The sequence below is a fragment of the Rhineura floridana genome, chromosome 11 (genome assembly GCF_030035675.1).
Source record: "Rhineura floridana isolate rRhiFlo1 chromosome 11, rRhiFlo1.hap2, whole genome shotgun sequence".
Classification (NCBI taxonomy): Eukaryota; Metazoa; Chordata; class Lepidosauria; order Squamata; family Rhineuridae; genus Rhineura; species Rhineura floridana.
Window position 1 is genome coordinate 66,284,862 of NC_084490.1, and position 23,907 is coordinate 66,308,768.

At 41.4% G+C, this 23,907-nt stretch overlaps 1 protein-coding gene across 18 annotated transcripts in view; it reads left to right on the plus strand.

The window, feature by feature from the left end:
• Positions 1–23,907, plus strand: part of FHOD3 (formin homology 2 domain containing 3) — a 573,780-nt gene that overhangs the window by 453,735 nt on the left and 96,138 nt on the right. For 16 of the 18 annotated variants that reach the window (XM_061588106.1, XM_061588108.1, XM_061588109.1 and 13 more), the window contains 2 exons: positions 5,784–6,080; positions 15,370–16,262. In XM_061588106.1, coding sequence (XP_061444090.1) covers positions 5,784–6,080; positions 15,370–16,262 — 1,190 coding nt within the window. The remainder of the gene's footprint in view (positions 1–5,783; positions 6,081–15,369; positions 16,263–23,907) is intronic. The other 2 variants (XM_061588113.1, XM_061588114.1) reach the window with 2 other exon arrangements.

The window sequence follows — 23,907 nt, forward strand, 5'->3', positions numbered from 1 at the left end:
CAAGTAGATTGTACTTATATACACCCTGAAGGTGAACAAGATAAAGACAGCAAATGCTTTAAACATTAAGGGAAACATCTATGCCCACAAAGATCTATTAAGGGAAACATCTATTCCCGCAAAGATCCCACAAAGATCTCCACTTTCCCTGAGAAGGCCCCTGCGTGCCTCCCATATCCTCATCCAGGTTTCCCTCTTTTCCAAGTGCTGCATCCACATGAGGATGGTTCACGCTCTGAAATTGCTATCCTAAGCATAAGTACCAGAAACTAAATACCATTGATCTCTGTTGTTTTGAATTTCCAAGACAAAATAATCCTCTTGAATGAATGAAAATAATTTAGATTCAGAAAAGATTAAAAGTCCCATAAGAATATTGGAGCAATGCAGTTACATTGTTGTTATTATTTTGAAAGGCTGCAGCACATCTAGAAACTAGGAGCAGTCTTTCTCAAATCTGGTCTTTATCCACAAGACACAATCTATTTCTGAAATACCAGAATACTTGCTCAACTTCACTTAGTGCACATTAAGTATTTCCAACACACTTTTCCATGGCATTTGAATTATTTGTAGTTCTAAAACATTGTTTTTCAGATTTTCTTTCACAATAACATTTTGAGAAAGTTGGAGACTATTCAGTTGCCAGATTGTTTATTCCATAAAAAGAAACCCAATTTTTAAAACCTTGCAAATAATATGGAATCATTATTTTGAGAAAGTTCCATCATCATTCCAAGAATGATGGGATGGCTTGTTACGTGAGAAGGAATAAACAAAGCCAAATTAGAAAATAAAGGTTTTCCCATAGAAATTGAAAAATTATGTCTTCTGTTGCCGTGCACACCCTGGTTTTCCCAGGGTGAGGCTCATCCATTGTGCTCCAGGAGTGCTGACCTCTGTGATTTCCCCAAATGTGGGAAACTCAACTGCATAATTTGTGTTTGACATGTACAAAGCGATTCCATTTTTATTTTTCATATTTGGCTTTCTGCAAGACACTCTCTCCACTAGGGATGTGCTAGAATTCCACCCAATTTGGATTTGGTACCGAATTTTTCATTAATTTGCTTATTCTCAATCGCTGAGGATCAGATTTTAATATAGCAAATTTCTGCAGCAATTTTTGAAAACGGACTTTTATTTTAAAAAAATCTGCCTCTAAAACATTGATTGTAAGAACAATTTTTATGATATTTCTTTTAAAATATTGATATTTCCTTCAAAATATCAATTTGAGTTTGTTCTGTATCTGCTAGCTGCTGCTTTTACCAAGCTAGGTTTTTTTTGCTCACAAAAAATATCAGTATTAATATTGATTTTTTTAAACATCTATATTTTGAAGGAAATATTTGTATTTCCTTTAAAAATACCGATATTTCTTTGAAAATATCAGTATTTCCTTTAAAATATTGATATTAATATTGATATTTTTCTGAGCAAAAAAACCTCCATAGATCAATAAAAGCAGCAGCTAGCTCATACAGAACGAACTCCAATCGATGCCAGCCTGTTAGGTTGATGGAATGCTTTCGAACAGGCACCGGCCAACAGATCCCATTCCTACTTTCCACCTTGAATTTATAGAAAAAGGTTCAATACAGAATCAAAGCTGTAAATGCAGCCCTATGTATGTCATAGTATACTCAATGTATATTCAGGTGTAAGTCCCATTAAGTTCATTGGGACCTAATCCTTTGTCAGTGAGTATAGAATTGCAGCCTAACAGAGCAATCTTAAGTACAGGTATGCTGGTTTAAATTAAGCCAGCATAAGGTACCCCTATTCCAAACAGTGTTCAGAAATGGAGCTACTGCCAGCTGAACTGGTCTGAGCCTGGAGAGGAAAAATAAGCCTTTCAGACTTTGACTTACACCACTCTTTTTGCCAGCATAAGTTCCACTGGGTTGTCAGATCACCTGACCGAGATGAAAGAGGCATGGAATTGGTTATGTCTCTCCTTGCCCTGCCCTCAGAACTCCACTTTTTTTGGAACTTACATCAGTGTAAGTTCTACTGACTTATGTTCCAGTGCTTCAGTCCTGGCTGAGCTCTGGCTCAGCCAGGACAGCCCTAGATCTGTACAACTCACTTGTCTTGGTGGATCTTGGATTTGTATTGTGCTAGAAGTGACTTATTGTGGAAATCAGGCAGGTTAACTAGTGAGTAGTCTAAATCGTAGACTGAGCACTTGGTAAATTAAGGAAGTAAATAAAGGAAATAAACTGTGTGGGATAAAAGTTCCTAGAATGTTTGACTAGTGTAGATGAAGGATACCTAGCAACAGCCATGCATCAACTTTTTGAATACAGTTGCCTGATATTATGATAATTTGTTAGCAAATACAGATTTTTCAGAAGAATCAGGACTAAATTGGGCACCATAAGTTTCTTTATTGAAAAGTGTCAAGCAGAATAGAAATGGTCCCAGTCAATTTAAAATCACAGAAAACTCTGTGTGCAAATAAAAGGAAATGTTAGCTGAGTTGGTCACACCAGCCTTCACTATTCTGGTGCTCAAGCAAGTGCCATCCATGATGGCTGAAGTTTATGAGAGTTGTAGTCCAAAATGTCTGGATGGCATCACCTTAGCAAAGGATGGGTCAGACAAAGGTTTATGGAGCCCAGCTTTCAGTTGCTTTTAGTGGTAATTAAGGGGATAGCCTTCCACTACTGTTCGTCCCTAGCTCCTGATAATCAGTGGTAGATTGGGCCATAGCCCCCCAAAAAATCCATGCTCTATTCACATGTTATGAAGTTGCAAAGGGAGGATTTGGGGACTGGCACATGTGATTGGTGTGCATGTGAAACTCACCAGAACTCCAGCCAACTCAAATTTGCTGGCCGGTGCTATTTTATTTTCCCCATCCTTGTTTCCCTAGTAGGCCTTGGAACTGGGCATTATGGAGAAAAACAAAATAGTGGCTGCCAGATTATCAGAGCTGAAAGTGACAAACGTCACACCCCTGAAAATGGAGAAGAGGAGACGTTCTTTGCCTCCTCCCAACAACAACAAAAGATATATATGTAAAAAAATTGAACTTTCAGAAGTTTGACCCAGCCCTAGACGGGTGAAAACCCAGCTTACCTTGAAAAACATTTTTCCTAGCTTTTCTTGAGCACACTAAACAAAGTGTGTGTGTGTTTCCTGAGTTTTCTAAAACAGGAATTCCCAAACTGCGGTCCATGGACAAGCAGTGGTCCGTGAGCTTCATTCAGGTGTTCTGTGACAGGCCACGTTAAAGATTAATATTGATTTTTAATTGTATTTTTTTGCTTCTTTTCTTACAATTTGAATTATATGGAATGCAAATTGTAATACAATAAAATACAATGTAAGAGATAAAAGAATGAATAAAATTACAATTAAAATAATACAGTATCTAACACGGTGCATTGTAATTGCTACAAAAAGCAGAAAAATAATTAAGTGGTCTGTTAAGACCATCAGCAATTTTCAGATCGTCAATGGGGAAAGTTTGGGAGCCACTGTTCTTAAAGGAAGCTTGAAACACACACACACATACACTCCGAGGATTGTGCGTGGTGGAGAAAGCTCACTATTGACAAGAAAGGCCTTACTGGCTTCTCTTTAACAAGATGGTACACTGCTCAGCATGTTGAGGAGTACCATTCCTCCTGGGGAAGGATAGAGTTCTAGATTTCTCTGCCTTTTGATTCAGTTCTGGAGGTAGAGAAAACACAAATCCCATTGTGACTGTCAGGAAATGCGCCTAGTTCAAAGGGTCTCACAATATTTCAAGTCAGGCCCAGACCCAATTCTGGTCTGATTCAAATTAGATTCAGTCTGAAATGGGGTCAGACGTTTTTAATTGTGAATGTATAATTTGATTTCCCCCAAATGAGAATTTGCCACCATTACTAGTAATCAGAGGTGTGGTGTACAGGTGGAATGGGGAACATGTGACCCTCCAGATATTGTTGGATTCCAACTCCCATCAGCCCAGCCAGCATGGCCAGTACTTGGAAATTATGCAAGTTATAGTCAAACAGCATCTGAAGAACCATATGTCCCCCTTCACTGATGTAGCTCTCGTGTCCAGTACCCTCTGAGAACTATCCTCTGTGTTTCTGTCTACAATTTAAAAGTTCTAGGTTCATAGATCATCCCAGAAGATTCAGCTGTATTTCAAATTGGTGTTGTTCTTTACATTGCCACAAAATATACTTCATTGTTAACCAAATAATGGTGTTAATCATCTATTTGTCAAAGTCTGTCACTGATAAATCTGAAGATAGGAACATAGGGACATGCTATATACTGAGTCAAACCATTGGTCCATCCAGCTCAGTATTGTCTACACTGCCTGGCAGCAGCTTCTCCAGAGTTTCAGGCAGGAGACACAGCCCTACCTGGAGCCTGGGATTGAACCAGGGACCTTCTGTGTGCAAAGCAGATGCTCTACTGCTTAGCTGTGGCCCTTCCCTAAGATAACGTTATGTTCTGACCTGCCTTTAGAAAGTAAGGACATAATCAACTAGGATGTTTTCCTGAGCAACTCACATTGAAACAGTGCTTGCGCTGTTGCTTAGGTCTCAGTGGCATTTGTGCATGAGAACTTTCAGATGGTTTGTATGCCCCAAAGGTCTACAAATGGCTTAAAATAGTCCTGTAGTAACTCATTTTTGAGCTTTGTAATTTCTCAGATGCTCCCAATTTTTCCACTTTCAAGTTAATTTGTTTTGGATGGACCCCTTTTCCTTTTCTCTTACTTTCTGACTCATCCGAATTTTCATCAGAAAAGAATAATCATCACGTCTATAGATCACTGCAGTCTCCATTCCAATACTGCATACTTTGCAATAGTAGAATTGCCAGGCTGGTCACAAAGAAAAAGCTACAAGTGCATCATAGTTCAGTGAAATAGGTGATTTCACAACTACACAAAATTAACATGCGTACTCACATTTTTGTCACTTCTGCATGGTCATTCTGGGTTTAGAGAACTATGGGCTGCTTGACTGAGTACCTATGGATGCCGTCTAGTTTCTTCACATTACAATATAAAATCTTTGCATGTGAAAATCTGCTGGTTTATCTAAAAATGATGATGAAGGTGAATAACTGAATTTCACTGTGTCAGTGATAAAATGAGAAGGAAGAAATCAACTGCACCATCAACATTAAGTGCCAGCCAGTTCAGAGACAAATGTGTGCCAGATGCCAAGCGAGTGTATTCTGAAATAAATTGGCATGAGAAAACATATGCTTTCTGTCAACTAAGTGCATGACACTGCCCTTTCCAAGCTATGCCATTTGCTAACACACGTATACCTTTTTATGTGTAAACATTCCATGTCACATGAAAATTGTTTTCAACAGCAAAGCATATAGCAACCCAACGTTATCTTGTCCTTTTTTCTTTTGCTTCTCCCCTCCTTTTTTTAAATGACCATCACTTGTTTAGAGTCACTGTTAACCTTTCAGCACCCAGTTTGGATGAGATTATTAAATATTTTGTACCTATATTGTTGAAATCATATACATACACACATGCCTTAGCATTTGATCAAACTTGATTCAAGCAAGAAATGGCAGATTTCCAAAGTGTGCCTCCTGAGCAGAACCATCTTCAAATGCTTATGCATCCGTCCCGCACTACGAACGCCATACTCAACTGTTCCTTAAAGACAGCTACTGATACCAGTACACCTTTCTCTTTTTGTCCACTTGGAGAAATGAAGGCTGATGGAACTCACTTGACTGTGTGAAGCACAAAACACTGTTTTAAGTGAATCTTTTTCCATTATTCTTTTCACCAGTGAGTGCCTGTGAACCAGAACCTGAGCCAGAGGCAGAAACAAAAGCAGAGCAGGAAGACAAGGCAGAGTCCGAACAGGGGACAGAAGCACCCCAAGAAGTAGAGGAGGAGCCAGAGAGCGAAGTGGAGCAAGGTCCAGAGCAAGAGACAGAAGAAGGTGCAATACTAAGTGAAAAAGAGAGGCAGAATGAAGAAGTGAATGAAAAAGACAATTGTTCTGCATCCAGCATATCCTCAGCCAGCAGCACTTTAGAGAGGGAGGAGAGGGAGGAAAAGTTAACCAGTGACAATGAAACTGGTAAAGTGAAGTCTTTTTTTCCATAAGAGTTGACCTTTTTTGTAATTTTAAAATAGCAGTTTCATTTTAACGTTTATTGTAAGAAAACTATTGATCCTGTTTTGTTACAGGTATGTCCTTCATTAAGCCTCAGTTCATAGATATTCTGGGCATAGAAGGTTTTCTGTGCAGACTCACCGAAGAATCAGGCCTTTAATTAAAATTAAAAGGTGTTATTCCCATGGGGATAGTATTCTTAAAGGTTCCTTGCTAGTCAGAGTCTTGTTACAGCCACCGGCAGCATTCATATTTCAAAGCTCTTTTCAAATTCGCATTCAGGAGAGGGTTGAAAACTATGCAAAACCTCCCCTGTTAGTTCTACTTTGCTGAAAAGTGATACTGCAAGCTCTGGGGCAATTGCTCACAAACAGCAGTTATGCAATTTTCAAAAGGGTAGGATTTTCTCAATTATTAGTTAACGTGCTAATTCAAATCCTAGCAGCTTAATGCATTGTACCACACTTAAAATCACAGGCACCTGGCTTAATTGCATGTGGCTTCTGACTGAAAAGCGCAGAGACTGCTGTGTTTTTGCGTATGGTGCTGGGATAGGGCTCATCATGGTTCCCCACTCAGTTGCTGTCTAACTTGCTATTGTATATCCTTCCTGATTCCATGTTATTAACTTACTTAATACAAAACATATTGAAGAACAAACTCCCCCCTTTTCCCTTTTTAAATATGACAATTCCACAATAATGACAACTTATTGCTATATTTGGGGCCTTTTATTCATATGATGCTGCTTTTATTCCTGGAAACAAAAATCATAGATATTCACTATATATCCCTAATGATCACTCTTAGTAGGTTTATACTGAAATCACAATGTCACATAGCTTTGCTTCTCATTAACCTTGCTAGGAGATAGGCAGGAATGCTTACAAATAGTGCCTGTTTTGATTTTCTCTGCTGTCTTTTTTCACCTATAATGGAGATTTACACATTCACTTTCGTGGGGCTGTAAGAATTAGGTGCAGATTTCCACTTTTCTAAGTGAAGAATTTGGGTAGCCTTGGCACACAGTTTTAATTCAATGTTTTCAGCAACCCAATAGGTATATAGGAAAGAAAATGTTTCTCTAGAAGCAATGCTAGGAAGTGAAAATAACAGATTCCAAATCGACCCTACTGAAGCCCTGGACTATGATTAACTTACTGCACTTTTTTAAGAACTATTTTTTCTTCTTATTTAAGAACTAGTGTTTTATTTGACACATACAAAAGATGCTCTATCCTTATTTATTTTAAAGATCCATTTTTCAATACTTCTGAAGGGATTGAACATATGACAGGGAACAAGATGGTTTAGTAGAGAATTGCACGGTTGATGAGTGTTTAGAAGCAGATTTCCACATCTTGCTAGACCAGGAATGGTGGGAGCAAAAACAGTTCCCAAGGCTGAATCTTTTGAGCTGTATGAATGGTTTCTGCCACTTGACTATGAACCCTACGTGCTTTGTCAAATAGGTCAATGATACCTGCTTTGTGGCAGGTCAAATCAAGTTTGAATCAAGTTTATGCGCCTGAATGGAATTTTCATTTTGAAAAACAAACATTGCCTGGGACAAAAAAGCCCCCAAGAATTGTAATTCTTTTGTCAGTGGGGTGCTTTTTTGACCTAGCCAATAGTAATATATGGGGATAAAAAAAACTCCCATGGCTTTTTCAAACTAGAACTGATCCAGGGAACCAAACTTGAGTGTTCTGACATAACACACATGGCTTTGTTTTGGGACCTTTCACTACTCTGAGATACATTGAAATTTAGCTTGGGTTAGAAAATGTTCCCCCAAACCATTTGTGATTGTCAGTGGTCTGAAAAGAGGGAGATGGGTGAAGTCCAATGCTCCCCTCCCCTCCCCTTCCTGGCCACCTGATCTTTCTCAAGGGAAAGATCAAGCAATGGGAGGAAGTGCATGGCCGGCTACAACCAGACCTGGCAGTGGGGGCTGGTGGGGCGCCTATGAGGTCCTGCAGCCAGAGCTTTTGAAGTCAAGCTATTCAAATTCAATCACTCAACATGCCAAACACAGTTACTAATGAGCAAGCCCTCCACACTGAACATAGAGTTAATTCTAAATAAACATACAAAGAATGGCATGGTGCAAATCTGAGGGTATATGAGATTACAAGTTGAACTTTAAGTATTTTTCCAAGCACTGCTTTGTGCAAAGGTTTATGGTTTCATAACTATTGGGTTTTTTTTTCAGAACTCAGAATCCTCTGAAGAAATTCAAGGGCAGCAGTAGAGAAAATATTTCTTTCACACTGCACATCATTTGGAATTGGCCACTAATTTAGACACCTTTTAAAAGGTGATTAGACAAAGCAGGTTTTGAGGCCAAAAGCCTTTTTCTGTTGTTAGTCTCCCCAACTTCAGCATAATCAGAGGTCAGCTGCCTCTGAACCTGGAGATGCCATATAACAATAAATTGACAGATACCTTTTCTTCTCCAGGTTCAGAGGCCATCTCCTTGAATATGCTGAAGGAGACAAACAACAGAAAATCATTATTGGCCTCAAAACCTACTTATGGACTTCATGGTGCATCTAGTTTCCATTGTAGAGAAATCTGAATGAATGGCTGGACAGGTGTGGATCAGTGGGTGCACCACTGCATGCAAAGCCCTGGCAATTTTTGCTAGCCAGGGCAGGTCGAAGCATTTTTTGGTAGCAGGGCTGCTGCAGTTTCAGGCACCAAGCTCAGGCCTCTTGGTTAGGGTTGCCAGGTCGGAACCATCCAAAAACCTGAGAAAATGGGGGCGGGCCCTAGTGACGTCAGGGGGCGGGCCCTAGTGATGTCAGGGGGCGGGCCCTAGTGACATCAGGGGTGGGCCCTAGTGACATCAGGGGCGGGCCCTAGTGACATCAGGGGGCGGGCCCTAGTGATATCATTAAACATGATACATTGTATCAACCACAGTTGCTTGGAGCATACCATTCAAAAAAAATTCTCTGGAGATTAAAATAGAAATCTTACCTAAAATAGGGTGTTCCTAGGTCCATCTGAAGTGACAAGGTCATTCTTTCTCACAAGCTTAGGGTGATGCAAAATGGAAATGGACTGCCTTCAAGTTGATCCCAGATAGGGTCTTCATGGTAAGCAGTACTCAGACAGAGGTGGTTTACTATTGCCTTCCTCTGAGTCTGAGAGGCAGTGACTGGCCCAAGGTCAACCAGGGAGCTTCATGGCTGTGTGGGGATTCAAACCCTGGTCTGCCAGGTCACAGTTCAACGCCTTTAGGGAACATTTACTCTAGCTTACTTTCTTCTGGGAAGAAGGGTTTACGTGCCCTCAGGCCAGCCCATTATTGGAAGAAAGGAGCTTAGTGTTGCAGAGATGTTAGATGGGAGCACAGATAGATGCCCCTGAAGGCAGCAACTGTAAGCATGCTTATTAAGGAACTAAGCCCCATAGAACTCAATAGGACTTACTTCTGAGTAGATATGGTTGCAGCCATGTTAAGGACAAGGGAGGGCATTCTAGGCAAAACAGACAAATAATTGGGTGTCAGAACAAATTAAACCAGAACTATCACTAGAAGCTAAAATGATGAAACTGAGGTTATCATACTTTGGACACATCATGAGAAGACATGATTCACTAGAAAAGACAATAATGCTGCGAAAAACAGAAGGGAATAGAAAAAGAGGAAGGCCAAACAAGAGATGGATTGATTCCATACAGGAAGCCACACACCTGAACTTACAAGATGTGAACAGGGTGGTTCATGACAGATGCTCTTGGAGGTCACTGATTCATAGGGTCGCTATAAGTTATAATCGACTTGAAGGCACATAACAACAACAACAAACCTCCCTGATAGACTGTGGGAATGCTGTGGACACAATATATTTCAACTTTAGCAAAGCTTTTGACAAAATGCCACATGATATTCTGATTAGCAAGCTAGCTGAATGTGGACTGGATGGAACAGCTATTGGGTGGATCCACAGTTGGCTACACAATCATATTCAGAGTGCTAATCAATAGTTTCTTCTCAACCTGGGGGGGGTAACTAGCGGGCTACTATAGGGCTTTGTCTTGGACCCAGTGCTCTTCAACATTTTTATTAATGACTTGGATGAGGAGGGGCAGGGAATGCTTATCAGACTTGTAGATGATGCAAAATTTGGAGGAATACCTAATTCCCTGGAAGACAGAAACAAAATTCAAAGGGATCTTAATAGGCTGGAGCATTGGGCTAAAAACAGCAGAATGAAATTTAACAGGGATAAGTGTAAAGTTCTACACCTAGGAAAAAGAAACCAAATGCAGTTATTAAGATGGGGGATACTTGGCTCAGCAATACTACATGCAAGAAGGATCTTGGGATTGTTGTTGATCACAAACTGAATATGAGCCAACAGTGTGATGTGGCTGCAAAAAAGGCAAATGCTATTTGAAGCTGCATTAACATTTGGAGGCAATATGCCTCTGAAGGCCAGTTGCGCTTATTTATTTTATTTATCTATTAAACTGATATCCCGCCCTTCCTCCCTGAAGGGTCCTGCTTGCAGGCTTCCTATTACGGTTGGGGTGAGGAACTAGATGTTCTTATGTCCTTAAGGGAACCTGAAAACTACTGAAAGGTACCAGGAGAACAGATGGGCCCAACTCCTGCTGTGCAGCTCCCAGCACGGGCGGATGAAGCAGGGTGGCCAAGGCAAACTAAGACTCCGAGCCCTGGCCTGAGGCAGGATTGGACCAGATGCGAGGATCCGCTTCATTTACCCAGGAATGTTGGATGCAGACCCATGGGAGCTCTAGAGCCCAGTGCTGTCTGCACTGGCAGCGGCTCTCAGGGCTTCAGGCAGGGGTGTCTCTCAGCCCTACCTGGAGATGCCGCTGAGGACTGAACCTGGGCCCTTCTGCATGCGCAACAGTTTCCCTAAACATAAATTAAGATTCTAGTCCTTATGGTTCTGAATGAAGGGTGATTTAAACAGGGAGCTGCTTTATACTGAGTTAGGCCATTGGTCCATCTGGTTCAGCATCAGCACTGTCTACAGCAACTGGCAGCGACTGTCCATGTTCTCTACCACTGAGTTACGGCCATCTTCCCTTGATTTAAAAGGGGGGGACGGGCTCTGGCCTGCAGGTCCCCCAATATCACCTGCTCCACAGGCTCTTCTCAGGCGGGAGGGTGTTCAGCACTGGGCAGTCTCTGCTTGAGGAGAATTTTGAAAGTGCACATTGGGCAAGCTGGCAGCTGACCCAAGGCATCTCCTCAGACCACTGACCCACAGACAAAGCCAGCTGGGGCCTCAGGTTGATTTGGCTGCTGGTGGTCAATGGCTCTTGACAGACAAAAAGAGGCTTCCTACTCTGCTGCGGGGGGCTTTGCACGCACACTGAGAGGTTTAACTTCCAGAGTCTTGAGTGGAGGCAACTCAATGCTGAAAAAAGACTAGAAACTTGTTAGCAGAGTTAGGTTTGGGATCAAGAGCAGACCCAGCGCTGATGTGTGTGTGTGTGTGAGAGAGAGAGAGAGAGAGAGAGACTTTCCCTGTGAAGTAGCAGACTTTTACGCTGCAGCAATAACTGAGGATTCAGACTTAGTAAAATAAGGAACAGCTTGCTTCATTGAAGGAAATACACAATAGATAGGAAAGGGATTCTAGTTCTAGTAAACTACCTGCATTGGAGGTTCATGGACCTGACATGGCCTTTGCCCTCATGCTGCAGGTGAGAGAGACAAAGCAAAGACATCTCTTCTCTTCAAGAGACAGAGAAGAAGCAGGAAGGAGAGAGTTGGAAGGTGTGGTCAGCATTCCTAAGAGGTATCAGTTTTCAGGAAGGAAGATGAGCATATGACCAAAGGAAAGGCACAGCCTAGCAACCTGGAGGTCTCCTCTCTGTCTCCCTCCAGACGTGGAAACACCCAAATCGAGTTGCATTTCCACAATTCCAACACAAGTGATGCTTAAAATGGAAACTGTGATTTATCAGGGGCAGGGATTAGGAAACAGACATTGTTCCTGGGGAACCTGGCCTGGTTTTCCCTGCCTTCCATCTGCAAGATTCTTTCTTTATTTTAAGACCCACTCTGCACCCACCTGTTCCCGGGGCTGCCAGCTTTCTTTGGGTGGCAGCCAGAAATTCAAGACGTAGAACTTTCATTGTCACAGAGATGAGGGGACGGGCCTGTTCACCTGCTGAAGTTCCATACACACACAAACCCAGCTGGAAAAATCACATGGCAACCTCATCCTGCTATACATTTTGCTTATTTAAACATTTGGTTTTCAACAATCCAAGGAGCAGTGGCAGACATGGAACCACCAGCTTTCCACAATCAGAAAAGGAAGAGGGGGGGCCCAGGGTGTGAGAGTGTGTGTTTGTGTGTGTGATGGAATTTCCTCCCCCAAGGTGTGGTGATGGCCAGAGACTGCTGAGCCCCATCTCTCAGGCCTCTCTCTCTCTCTCTCTCTCTCTCTCTCTCAGGCCTCTCTCTCTCTCTCAGGCTTCTCTCTCTCTCTCTGGCCTCTCTCTCTCTCTCTGGCCTCTCTCTCAGGCCTCTCTCTCTCAGCCCCCCCCCTCTCTCTCTCTCAGGCCTCTCTCTCTCAGGCCTCTCTCTCTCTCTCTCTCTCTCAGGCCTCTCTCTCTCTCAGGCCTCTCTCTCTCTCTCTCTCTCTCTCTCTCTCTCTCTCTCTCTGCAATCAGCCACAGTCCAACCTGCTCCAGCTCCTGCCACCCGCAGCCTTCTGCTTCCAAACGAGATTCCAAACTGCTCTATCGGCCGCGATGCAAACCGCAGCCAGAAACGCCCATCGCGGCCGCTCCTCCCACCCAGCAGCCATGTGTGTCAATCACGCATGCGTGCCTGAGGGGGACGTCCAAAAGCCGGAGATCAGCCTCTTCACACCAAATATGGCTGGAGGCCGGAGACGGCCCACTTTTGCTGGAGACTCCGGCAGAAAACCGGAGACCTGGCAACCCTACTCTTGGTAGGGATCTGTGAGGCTTTGGCTCCCACAGATCCAAAGCCTCTGGCACCCCAGGCCCTTTTCAAGACTTTATGCTGGCTACCGCCTGTGGGAGGACTGCCAGTGGTAGCAAATCATCCACTTGAGTGGAGGTCGGGCCTTTGTCACCATGGAGGGCCCCCCGCTTCTCAACAGTGCTCCTCTTTCCTGCATCATAACCCTTCCCCTTATCGTCATCATTAAGGGGTGGTGGTGTTAGGACTGTAGCCTAAAATTGTCAATCCAGCTGAGAAAATAAGACTTTAAATGTATTTCTTTGTTATTTCAATAGCATCATCACCATGCAAAATGGTTGAATGTAAGATGCCAACCTGTTTTCAATTGTCACGCAAGTGTACCTATTACTTACAAAACACACTGGAAATGACATCAAATTTAGTATTTAAATATGTGAGTGATGTAAATATTTGATTTGGGAAGTAATTCTCCAAAATTGATTTAAAAATTGATTTAGGAAGTAATTCTCTAAGGTGTTTGTTTGCTTAATTTCTTCTGTTTCTGTTTCTCATCAGAGCATTTTTTTCTTAATGCAAGAGATTTTAACTCATTTCTAATAACCTGCTTTCCTCAATCTTTTTAAAAACATCTCTCTCTGAAATGCTGATTCGTTTGAAACCTGAGAAAAATCCATGTATAAGGAGAGAGGAAACTTCTGAGCAGTGAGCTGCTGTGACCCTTGTTACAATTGTTAGCTATTGCACAGCCCCTTCCAATTAGTGATAGGCAAACTCTCTTTGGCTTCATTCAGAACTAGCTGGGTCATTAATTATGAGCTCTCGTAGCAAGCTTGTCTGTTTTCCAAGAGTCCTTTTGTGGTTTGTAATGCTGGAGCAGTCTCTTTTTAGTTTTGCTTCACTTTTATTATTGTCAAAAAGCACCTCCATTTTTCAGTGAGTTTTTAACTGCACCTTAAATTTCATCTTTCTTTGTAAATGTCCTGAACAATACACACAGTTCTGTGCAAAACTCCTCAAAGGTAAATTTTTGAAGGTTCCAGGGTTCTACATTATATATATATTTAAAAACCTAAGTCTTAAAACATTCTACAAAGAATAAGCACTTGAGATTAACATTGTTTCTTCTCATAATTGAGATCAGCGTTTCTTGACTGCTGCTATTGATGATTGAATAAGAACTATGGAGGAACTCCCCTTCCCACCGTATATGTAAATATACAAACATTCTGAGATGGGAGAGAGCCATAAGTAAGTGGTAGAGCACATGCTTTGCAGGCAGAAGGCTCCAGGTTCAGTCCCCTGCATCTCCAAGTATGGCTGGGAATGACCCCTATTCGAAACCCTGGAAAGTTGCTGAAGTCAGAACTGAGCTAGATGGACCAATTATCTGACTTGGTATAAGGAAGTTTCCTATGTTCCTAATTCTGTGCCAGGTGTTGATCACTGGTTTGTGGGAATGTGGGAGACTACTTGAAGAGCTGTATCAGTGGATATCGCTGGTGCTAGACTAGGGAGCTTGCATCTCTCTCATTCATATGGCATGTTCTGCACAAAGGAATATTTTGTCAAGCATACAAATGCATGCTGGTTAGTACATTTTCCCCTCCCCTGTCCTATTCATTTGACATCTGAATCTTCTGAACTGGGTAGATTTTACAGGAATTCAGCATAAGCACACTCTTTATTTATTTATTTATATGTAATAATATTTGTATACCACTATTTATTTAAAAATCAAAGCAGTTTACAACACACACAAACACACATGTACAATAAAACCATGTAAAAAATTAAAATCAGAAATCAACTAACTATTGCAGAAAGATAATTAGTCAGGCATAAGGCTGGCGACAGAGAAAGATTTTCAGAAGGCATTTAAAAGACAAAACAGAATATGCCTGCTGAATCTCTATTGGCAGAGATTTCCACATGCATGTCGCCTCCTATTTAGCTGGCTTCTACTATCTAGAACAGTTAGCATAGCAGTGCCTTTAGAATGATGAGCTGACCATTAAACATCTGTGGAAAAGAATGTATACTTCAAAATTACTGAAATTTAAATATATATTTTTGTGAATGAAAACAGAAAGCAATGCCAAATATATAATTTGATCTTATTAATTCCATAGACAAACTATTACCTGAAACATCTGTCAAATCCCCAGTTATGTAGGAGTATGCTGCTTTACTTGTAACTCTCGCACAGAACCACATTCATTCCTAGTTACAAACATAATTACACATATTATATGTATAAATGTTCAACATGCTGACCCAGTTCCATTCAATGTGTGGTTTCAGGTCCATGGTTACAGACAGTTCAAGATGTTGGTGTGAATGACCAGTGCAACAACATTCTCAACAACAAAAGGTTCATGCTGGACATGTTGTATGCCCATAACAAGAAGCCCAAGGATGAAGAAGATAAAGAGCTGGAGGAGAAGGAGGAGGAAAAGGAGGTGGTGGAGGCAAGTGAAGACACTATCACAAGCCTGGCCAGCAGGATCTCAGTCCTGAAGGCTACCAAACAGGCCAAGGATGAAAGTGTTAAAAAAGTGGAGATTGGGAATTTGGACAACCAAGGCAGTGTGAAAGCCTTTGCGGAAAGATTTAACAATGGTGAGCTGGGCAAGACCTCAAACTTTCCTGAAAGTGATTTTAGTGAAAAGGTCTCTGAAAAAATACCAGTGCACGCCAAGAAGGAATCTGACTATATTTGGGATCAGCTCATGGCCAATCCAAGGGAACTTAAAATCAAAGACATGGATTTTACAGACTTAAGGGATGAGGATGATGTTGACATACTGGACATGGAAATGGGTCCTGGTGACTCCTTAGCTCCCCCTCCTCCACCCCCACCTTCCTTTTTAGGTTTGCCTCCTCCACCCCCTCCCTTGTTTTATGGATGTCCCCCTCCACCCCCACCCTCTGATAATTTATTGGCACCCCCTTCCCTATTTGGCACTCCTCAGTGTTTAGGATCACCCCCACTTCCCAGAGGTCAGCCAGCCTTTATAAAAAAGAAGAAAACTATCCGTCTGTTTTGGAATGAGGTGAGGCCGTTTGAGTGGCAGTGTAAGAACAACAAACACTGCAAAGGATTTCTGTGGTCAAAACTGGAGCCTATTAAGGTGGACACTTCCAAGCTAGAGCATCTCTTTGAGTCTAAATCCAAGGAGCTTCCTGTCACAAAGGTATTTCTCTTGATTTGCATTAATTTTGATATTTTATGTGTCTAAACCAAATTAAGCAGCCCTTCATGATAAAATAATTCCAAGAATTGTTACAAAAACTATATTTCCAAATATAGTTAAGACAATTTTTTTACAGCTAGTGGACCAAACTAGATATTAAGAAACACATACACACACATTTAAATGCTTAAATTAAGTCTAATATTCTGTGCAATACCTGTACAAGTAGTCAACAGCAGTTTTCTGATTTTAATTTAAACTTGGAGGAAGTCAACATTTTGCACGCACCTTTCTGTACTTTCTTTGTCTTTTCCCATAGATCTTTGGGACAAACAGTTTCAAGCTTGTATAGATTGCTAAATTGAGGAAAGAGTCTCTTGTACTGAAAAAAAGGCCAGAATCTGGATTTTAGTTTTTGAGGCCTTGTTGTGTGGGCAACTAATTTTAATGCCTTTATTATTTAAGAACAACATTTATGCTAGAGGACCTTATTGTGTATCCTGCTGCATGTATGAAAATTAACCACATACTTTTGTTTTGTTTTAAATATGTAGTAGAAGCGGGTGAGATTCTAATGTCTTGTTAACATAATTCTTGTGCAGGGAATAACCCCCCAAAATCACAGATGCATTTGTGATTGTAATACCCCTTATGTCCATTCCCCATTCCTATACACTATCCATTCACATTGTGGCCTGGTTGTCACATTAAACCATTGTTAAAGCAAACTGTGGTTTAATGTGAATGAGTAGCGTGGTGGTACATGCAGCTGAAAACATCTCATTCCACTCCTCCACTTCCCATGGGCAACTGGTTGGTGAGAACAGGATGCTGGACAAGATGGGCCACTGGCCTGATCCAGCAGGCTCTTCTTATGTGCCTTTGTTCTCCTGTTGTGCCACCAGGAACAAGACACAATCTTGTTTGCTATGATAGCTGAACCTAGGCTCATGGTTTGTTTCTCTCGAACCAAATTATGAGTATCAACCAAGGTTTGTTCTTGATTTACAGCTTGTAGTTTGTTTTGGGGAAACAAACCACAAGATTCAGATGTCAGAATCTTGGTTCTGCCAGACTCTTGGTTGCTTCCTGGCAGTGTGGCAGCAGCTGAACTAGAACTTTTGAGCAGTGTACACCAGCATACCCCTCATTCCCATTAAACCATAATTTGTCTTTAAATATGTTTTAATGTGAAATGTAAACTGGACCTATGATTGATGAGTTCAGTCTCATTAATGTACTCAAACACTCCATAGACAGACAGACAGACACATAGACACATACCATTCCATCTGATACGTTCCATATACAAACTCACTCTGATTATTGGTAAACATTGTTATAGAGCTATCTCCATTCTTTGTTTCTCTAGGCCTAGTGTGCTGCAGGTTTTAGCTTCTGAGAAGTTGGGATGTTTGTAAACATTCCAAAACATCTCAGCACCCGAGTAAATGGCTTAAAGAGGTTTCAGTTCAACATACTTAAGCCAGAGCTCTTCCAGCCAATAGCTAAAGAGGTATTAAAGACTTGAGCTTACAGTCACTGCCTCTCAGTCTCAGAGGAAGGCAATGGTAAACCCCCTCTGAATACCGCTTACCATGAAAATCCTATTCTTAGGGTCACCATAAGTCGGGATTGACTTGAAGGCAGTCCATTTCCATTTTTATCATGAGGCAGGGGGCTGCCTTTCTCCCTGCCCCTAAATATTACCTGATTGGGGGAGGAGATAATTGTCAAAACTACTGATTTTCATATCTACACATACTGTGGATTTGGGATATAATCCAACTTGCATTTATGCCACGCTGAGGGGAGTTGGATGTGGTGGATCTCCAGCTGAACTGCCTGGGTCCTGGCTCAGCCGGTGTAAGTCCCTCAGTCTAGCTCAGCCAGGACCCAGCCAGTTCCCAGCCATCTCAGCTGAGACTGGCACAAGTGGAGCCAGTGTAAAGCAGTGTGAGGCCCATAAAAGGGGTGTGTTGGGGGCATGTTAAGGGAAGGGCTGAGGGGAGGGGACTTAGGCCACATCCAACTCATGCTCAGAGCATCCCTGCAGGTCCCAATCCAGGCAAAAGTTATGCCAGGAAAAATGTCAGTCTAAGAAAATAATTGCAATAGAGGTCAATGGAGAAGGCTTACTCCCCAGTAGGAGTATTTCGGAGAACAGGCTTTTACTTTCTGGTCCCTGCGCACAGCTCCCAGCTGAGCCAGCATTCAGCCAACCCAGAGGCTCCCGAATGGCAACTGGATACGGTGGAAATTTATGCCGGTTTCTCTTGCTCCTTTAGTTTCTTTGAGACCATAGAAGTGCCTTGATTGTCCAAAGCTGGCTTTGATTTTGCAGAGTAAGTATGATTGGACTTTGGACTTAATTCTGATAACCTTATCAGAAAATGCCCCGTGCCTTGTAGCTCGTGAATAAATATATCAAACTCCTTCAGTTTTAGCTTTTTTAATGACCTGTGACAATCATGGGTCAAAATTAAAAATGTCAGTAATTATAACAATTACATTCCTGACGTTAAGAACTCCTTCATCTTTTTATTCTACAAAGTAAATTGCTACTCTTCATAAAGCATTGTATATCAAGAAGTAAATAATAACTTTAGGTGTCACTATACCTTTGTTTGTGCAGTTTTAATTTGTTTCCATGCTGAAAGATAGAATTGCATTGCTTAATTTCATTTTATTTTCCTGATTATTTAACAAAACTCTGCCTGGAAATGAAATATTAGGCTCCTGCTGGGAGGAATGGCAGGATATAAATTAAATACATAAATACATAAATAAAAATATCATTAAGACTTTCTCCTTAAAGCAAGTTTATAAAGATAATATTGTGAGATGTCAGCCACACTTCTTTGTATGCTTATTTGGGAGTATGCCCCATTGAACTCAGTGAGGTTTGCTTCTGAGTAGACATGCATAGGATTGTGCTGCTCATGTCAATAAGCAAGGAATCTGTGACATTGCAGAGATAAAGGCTTCTATATGCCAGCCAATGCCCCAAACACAAAACATACATGTAAAATTGGTTGCAACTCTGGAGTGCTCACTGTGAAACCAGCAAGCACCCTAATAAGTATGGTGAGAGCTCATTTATATGTTCACATTTGTAAAAAGGTTTCCTATGTGTTGCATGAATTTTGCATTGTAACAATTTGACTTTTTGAGCAACCGAAAAGACAACTGTACACATAGATATCACCAAATGGTCAATATAGGAATCAAATTGATTATATAATTGGTAGCAGAAGATGGAGAAGTTCCATACTTTCTGCAAAAACAAGACCAGGAGTAGACTGCGGTACAGATAATGAACTGGTAATATCAAAAATCAGAGTAAAGCTAAAGAAGAAGAACAAAGCAATCATAATGCCAAAATATAATATAAGTAACATCCCAGAAGAATATAAAGATCAAATGAAGAACAGATTTTAGGCTTTCAACTTTGTTGACAGAGAACCAGAAGAACTATGGATTGAAGTCAGATACATTATCAGGGAAGAATGCAAAGAGACAATACCTCTTGTTAAAAAGAGAGAAAGACCTCAATAGATGACTGACAAAACTCTTAAAATGGTTAAAAGAGAGAAGGAAAGCAAAAGCAAAAGGAGATAGAAACATGGTTAGAACTCTAAACGCAACAATACAGTGACTAGTACGTAGGGACAAAGAGAACTATTACAATAGTTATTGTATAGAAATAGAAGAGGACAACAAAAAGGGAAGAACATGAGCCCTATTCCAAGAGATTAGAGAAATGAAAGGGAAATTTAAACCAAGAATAGGGATGTTGAAGAATCAACAGGGCAAGGTCCTGGAACGAGTGGTTGCAGGCCAGCTCCAGACACTCTTGGATGAGACTGATTATCTGGATCCATTTCAGTCGGGTTTCAGGCCTGGTTTTGGCATGGAAACAGCCTTGGTCACCCTGTATGATGACCTTTGTCGGGAGAAAGACAGGGGGAGTGTGACTCTGTTGACTCTCCTTGATCTTTCAGTGGCTTTCGATACCATCAACCATGGTATCCTTCTGGGGAGACTAGCTGAGTTGGGAGTGGGAGGTACTGCATTGTGGTGGTTCCACTCCTACTTGGCAGGTCGCCTCCAGAAGGTGGTGCTTGGGGAACATTACTCGGCACCCTGGACTCTCCAGTATGGGGTTCTGCAGGGGTCAGTTCTGTCCCCATGCTGTTCAACATCTACATGAAACCGTTGGGTGCAGTCATCCGGAGCTTTGGAGTGCGTTGCCATCAGTATGCTGATGACACGCAGCTCTATTTCTCCTTTTCATCTTCTTCAGGTGAGGCTGTCAATGTCCTGAACCGGTGCCTGGCTGCGACAATGGATTGGATGAGGGCTAATAAACTGAGGCTCAATCCAGACAAAACTGAGATGCTGTTAGTGGGTGGTCCAACCTGTCTTGGATGGGGTTGCACTCCCCCTGAAGGAGCAGGTATGTAGCTTGGGGGTTCTCCTAGAACCATCTTTGTCACTTGAGGCTCAGGTAGCCTCGGTGGCATGGAGTGCCTTCTGCCAACTTCGGTTGGTGGCCCAACTACATCCCTATCTGGACAGGGAAAACCTGGCTTCAGTTGTCCATGCTCTGGTAACCTCCAAGTTAGATTACTGCAACGCACTCTACATGGGGTTGCCTTTGAAGATGGTTCGGAAACTGCAGCTTGTGCAAAATGCAGTGGCCAGATTGGTAACAGGGACCAGACGGTCTGAACATATAAAACCGATTCCAGTCCGCTTGCATTGGCTGCCTGCATGTTTCCAAGCTTGATTCAAGGTGCTGGTTTTGACCTATAAAGCCTTACACGGCTTGGCACCACAATACCTGATGGAACACCTCTCCCGATATGAACCCACCCGTACACTACTTTCAAGATTAAAGGTCTTCCTCCGGGTGCCTACTCCAAGGGAAGCTCGGAGGGTGGCAACAAGGGAGAGGGCCTTCTCAGTGGTGGCCCCCAAATTATGGAATGATTTCCCTGACGAAGTGCGCCTGGCGCCAACACTGTTATCTTTTCGGCACCAGGTCAAGACTTTCCTCTTCTCCCAGGCATTTTAGCGTGTGTTTTTAAATTGTTTTTATATTGTTTTGAATTTTAAAGTTGTTTTTCAAATTGTTTTTAAAATATGCTTTTAAATTGTAATGTTTTTGATTGCTGTAAACCGCCCAGAGAGCTTCGACTATGGGGCGGTATACAAGTGCAATAAATAAATAAATAAACAGGGGAACACACTGACTGATCAAGATGAAATAAAAGGAAGATGGAAGCAATACGCTGAAGAACTCTATAAAAGAGATGCCAGGATGACAGATTCATTCAAGGAGGAACCGTATGATGAAGAACTAGAAATTTTAGAATGTGAGGTGAAAACTGCTCTTAAAATTCTTGGAAGAAATAAATCACCAGGAACAGATGGCATACCAATGGAGTTGCTACAAGCTACTGAGACTGAATCTGTCCAAATTTTGACAAAACTTTGTCAAGAAATATGGAAAACTAAACAGTGGCCCACAGACTGGAAGCATTCAATATACATCCCAATTCCAAAGAAAGGGGATCCCAGGGAATGCAGTAATTATCTGTTGCCTTAATATCCCATGCAAATAAAGTAATGCTCATGATTCTACAACAAAGGCTCATACCATATATGAAGCGAGAAATGCCAGATGTCCAAGCTGGATTTAGAAAGGGAAGAGGCACCAGAGATCATATCGCAAACATACGTTGGATAATGGAACGGATGAAGGAATTTCCGAAGAAAATCACCCTGTGCTTTATAGATTACAGTGATGCCTTTGACTGTGTAGATCATGAAAAGCTATGGAATGCTTTAAAAGAAATGGGGGTGCCACAGCATCGGATTGTCCTGATGCGCAGCCTATACTCTGGACAAGAGGCTACTGTAAGGACAGAATATGGAGAAACTGATTGGTTCCCCATCGGAAAGGGTGTGAGACAGGGTTGTATTTTATCACCCTATTTGTTTAATCTGTACACAGAACATATCATACGGAAAGCGGGATTGGACCAAGATGAAGGAGGTGTGAAAATTGGAGGGAGAAATATCAATAATTTAATATATGCATATGATGCCATACTACTAGCAGAAACCAGTAATGATTTGAAATGAATGGTGATGAAAGTTAAAGAGGAAAGCACAAAAGCAGAACTAGAGCTGAATGTCAAGAAGACTAAAGTAATGACAACAGAAGATTTATGTAACTTTAAAGTTGGCAACGAAGACATTGAACTTGTCAAGGATTATCAATAACTTGGCACAGTCATTAACCAAAATGGAGACAATAGTCAAGAAATCAGAAGAAGGCTAGGACTGGGGAGGGCAGCTGTGAGAGAGCTAGAAAAGGTCCTCAAATGCAAAGATGTATCACTGAACACTAAAGTCAGGATCATTCAGACCATGGTATTCCCGATCTCTATGTATGGATGTGAATGTTGGACAGTGAAAAAAGTGGATAAGAGAAAAATCAACTCATTTGAAATGTGGTGTTGGAGGAGAGCTTTGCGCATACCATGGACTGCGAAACAGACAGATAATTGGGTGTTAGAACAAATTAAAGCAGAACTATCATTAGAAGCTAAAACAATGAAACTGAGGTTATCATACTTTGGACACATAATGAGAAGACATGGTTCACTAGAAAAGACAATAACGCTGGGGAAAACAAAACGGGGTAGAAGAAGAGGAAGGCCAAACAAGAGATGGATTGATTCCATAAAGGAAGCCACAGACCTGAACTTACAAGATCTGGTGGTTTATAACAGATGCTATTGGAGGTTGCTGATTCATAGGGTTGCCATAAGTCATAATGAACTTGAAAGCATATAACAACAACAACAATTTGACTATTTCAAATTTTGTAAAGGTATTTTTCTTAGCCAGCAACTAACTGTCCTGATCCAGGCACAGTAAACATGTTTCCTTCTACTCATTTCACTGTGGATGGGTTAAGCATATGCTTAGGTTTTCTGCAGTGAGAGCACTAAAAATGTACTATTTTGTGAAAGAGGAAAAGCCTGAAATTGGAGTCTGTCTGCATAATGAAGGAGAATAAATTGCAGAGCCAGTGCCATGAGAGAGGTTCTACATTGAACTAACTAAAATAAATTTAAATTAACAATGAATTGAGAACTGTTAATAGAGGCCTTTGCAATGGGGATATAAACTATCATAGTTGCTTCCTTCAGGTGAATAAGCCATAGTTAAGGAGATGGTATGGATATTAGTGTAATTGGTATATTCTGTATGGTATGTGTGTGCGTGTTTAAATGCTGTAATCTTTGGTCAGCATAATAAACTAATTAACTATCTAGGGGAACTCAGACAAGTTAATCAGAAGTTTAAACAATATCACTTGAAATAATACATCAGAATTCATTGTAAATTTGGGTTACTGTAGGACATGCAGTAGTTAACTAGCAGCATTATAAGCAGCAGCTGGTGTACCAGGGGATATTAAACAGAAACAGTGAGCACAAGATAATAATATTTATGCTACTCTCAGTTTAAAATTCTGGAGAATATCATAAGGAACTAGAACCGATTCTTGGGAAAGACCCATCTCTCCAAGAAGCAGTGGGTGGTTTGCCTATGCTATATAGGC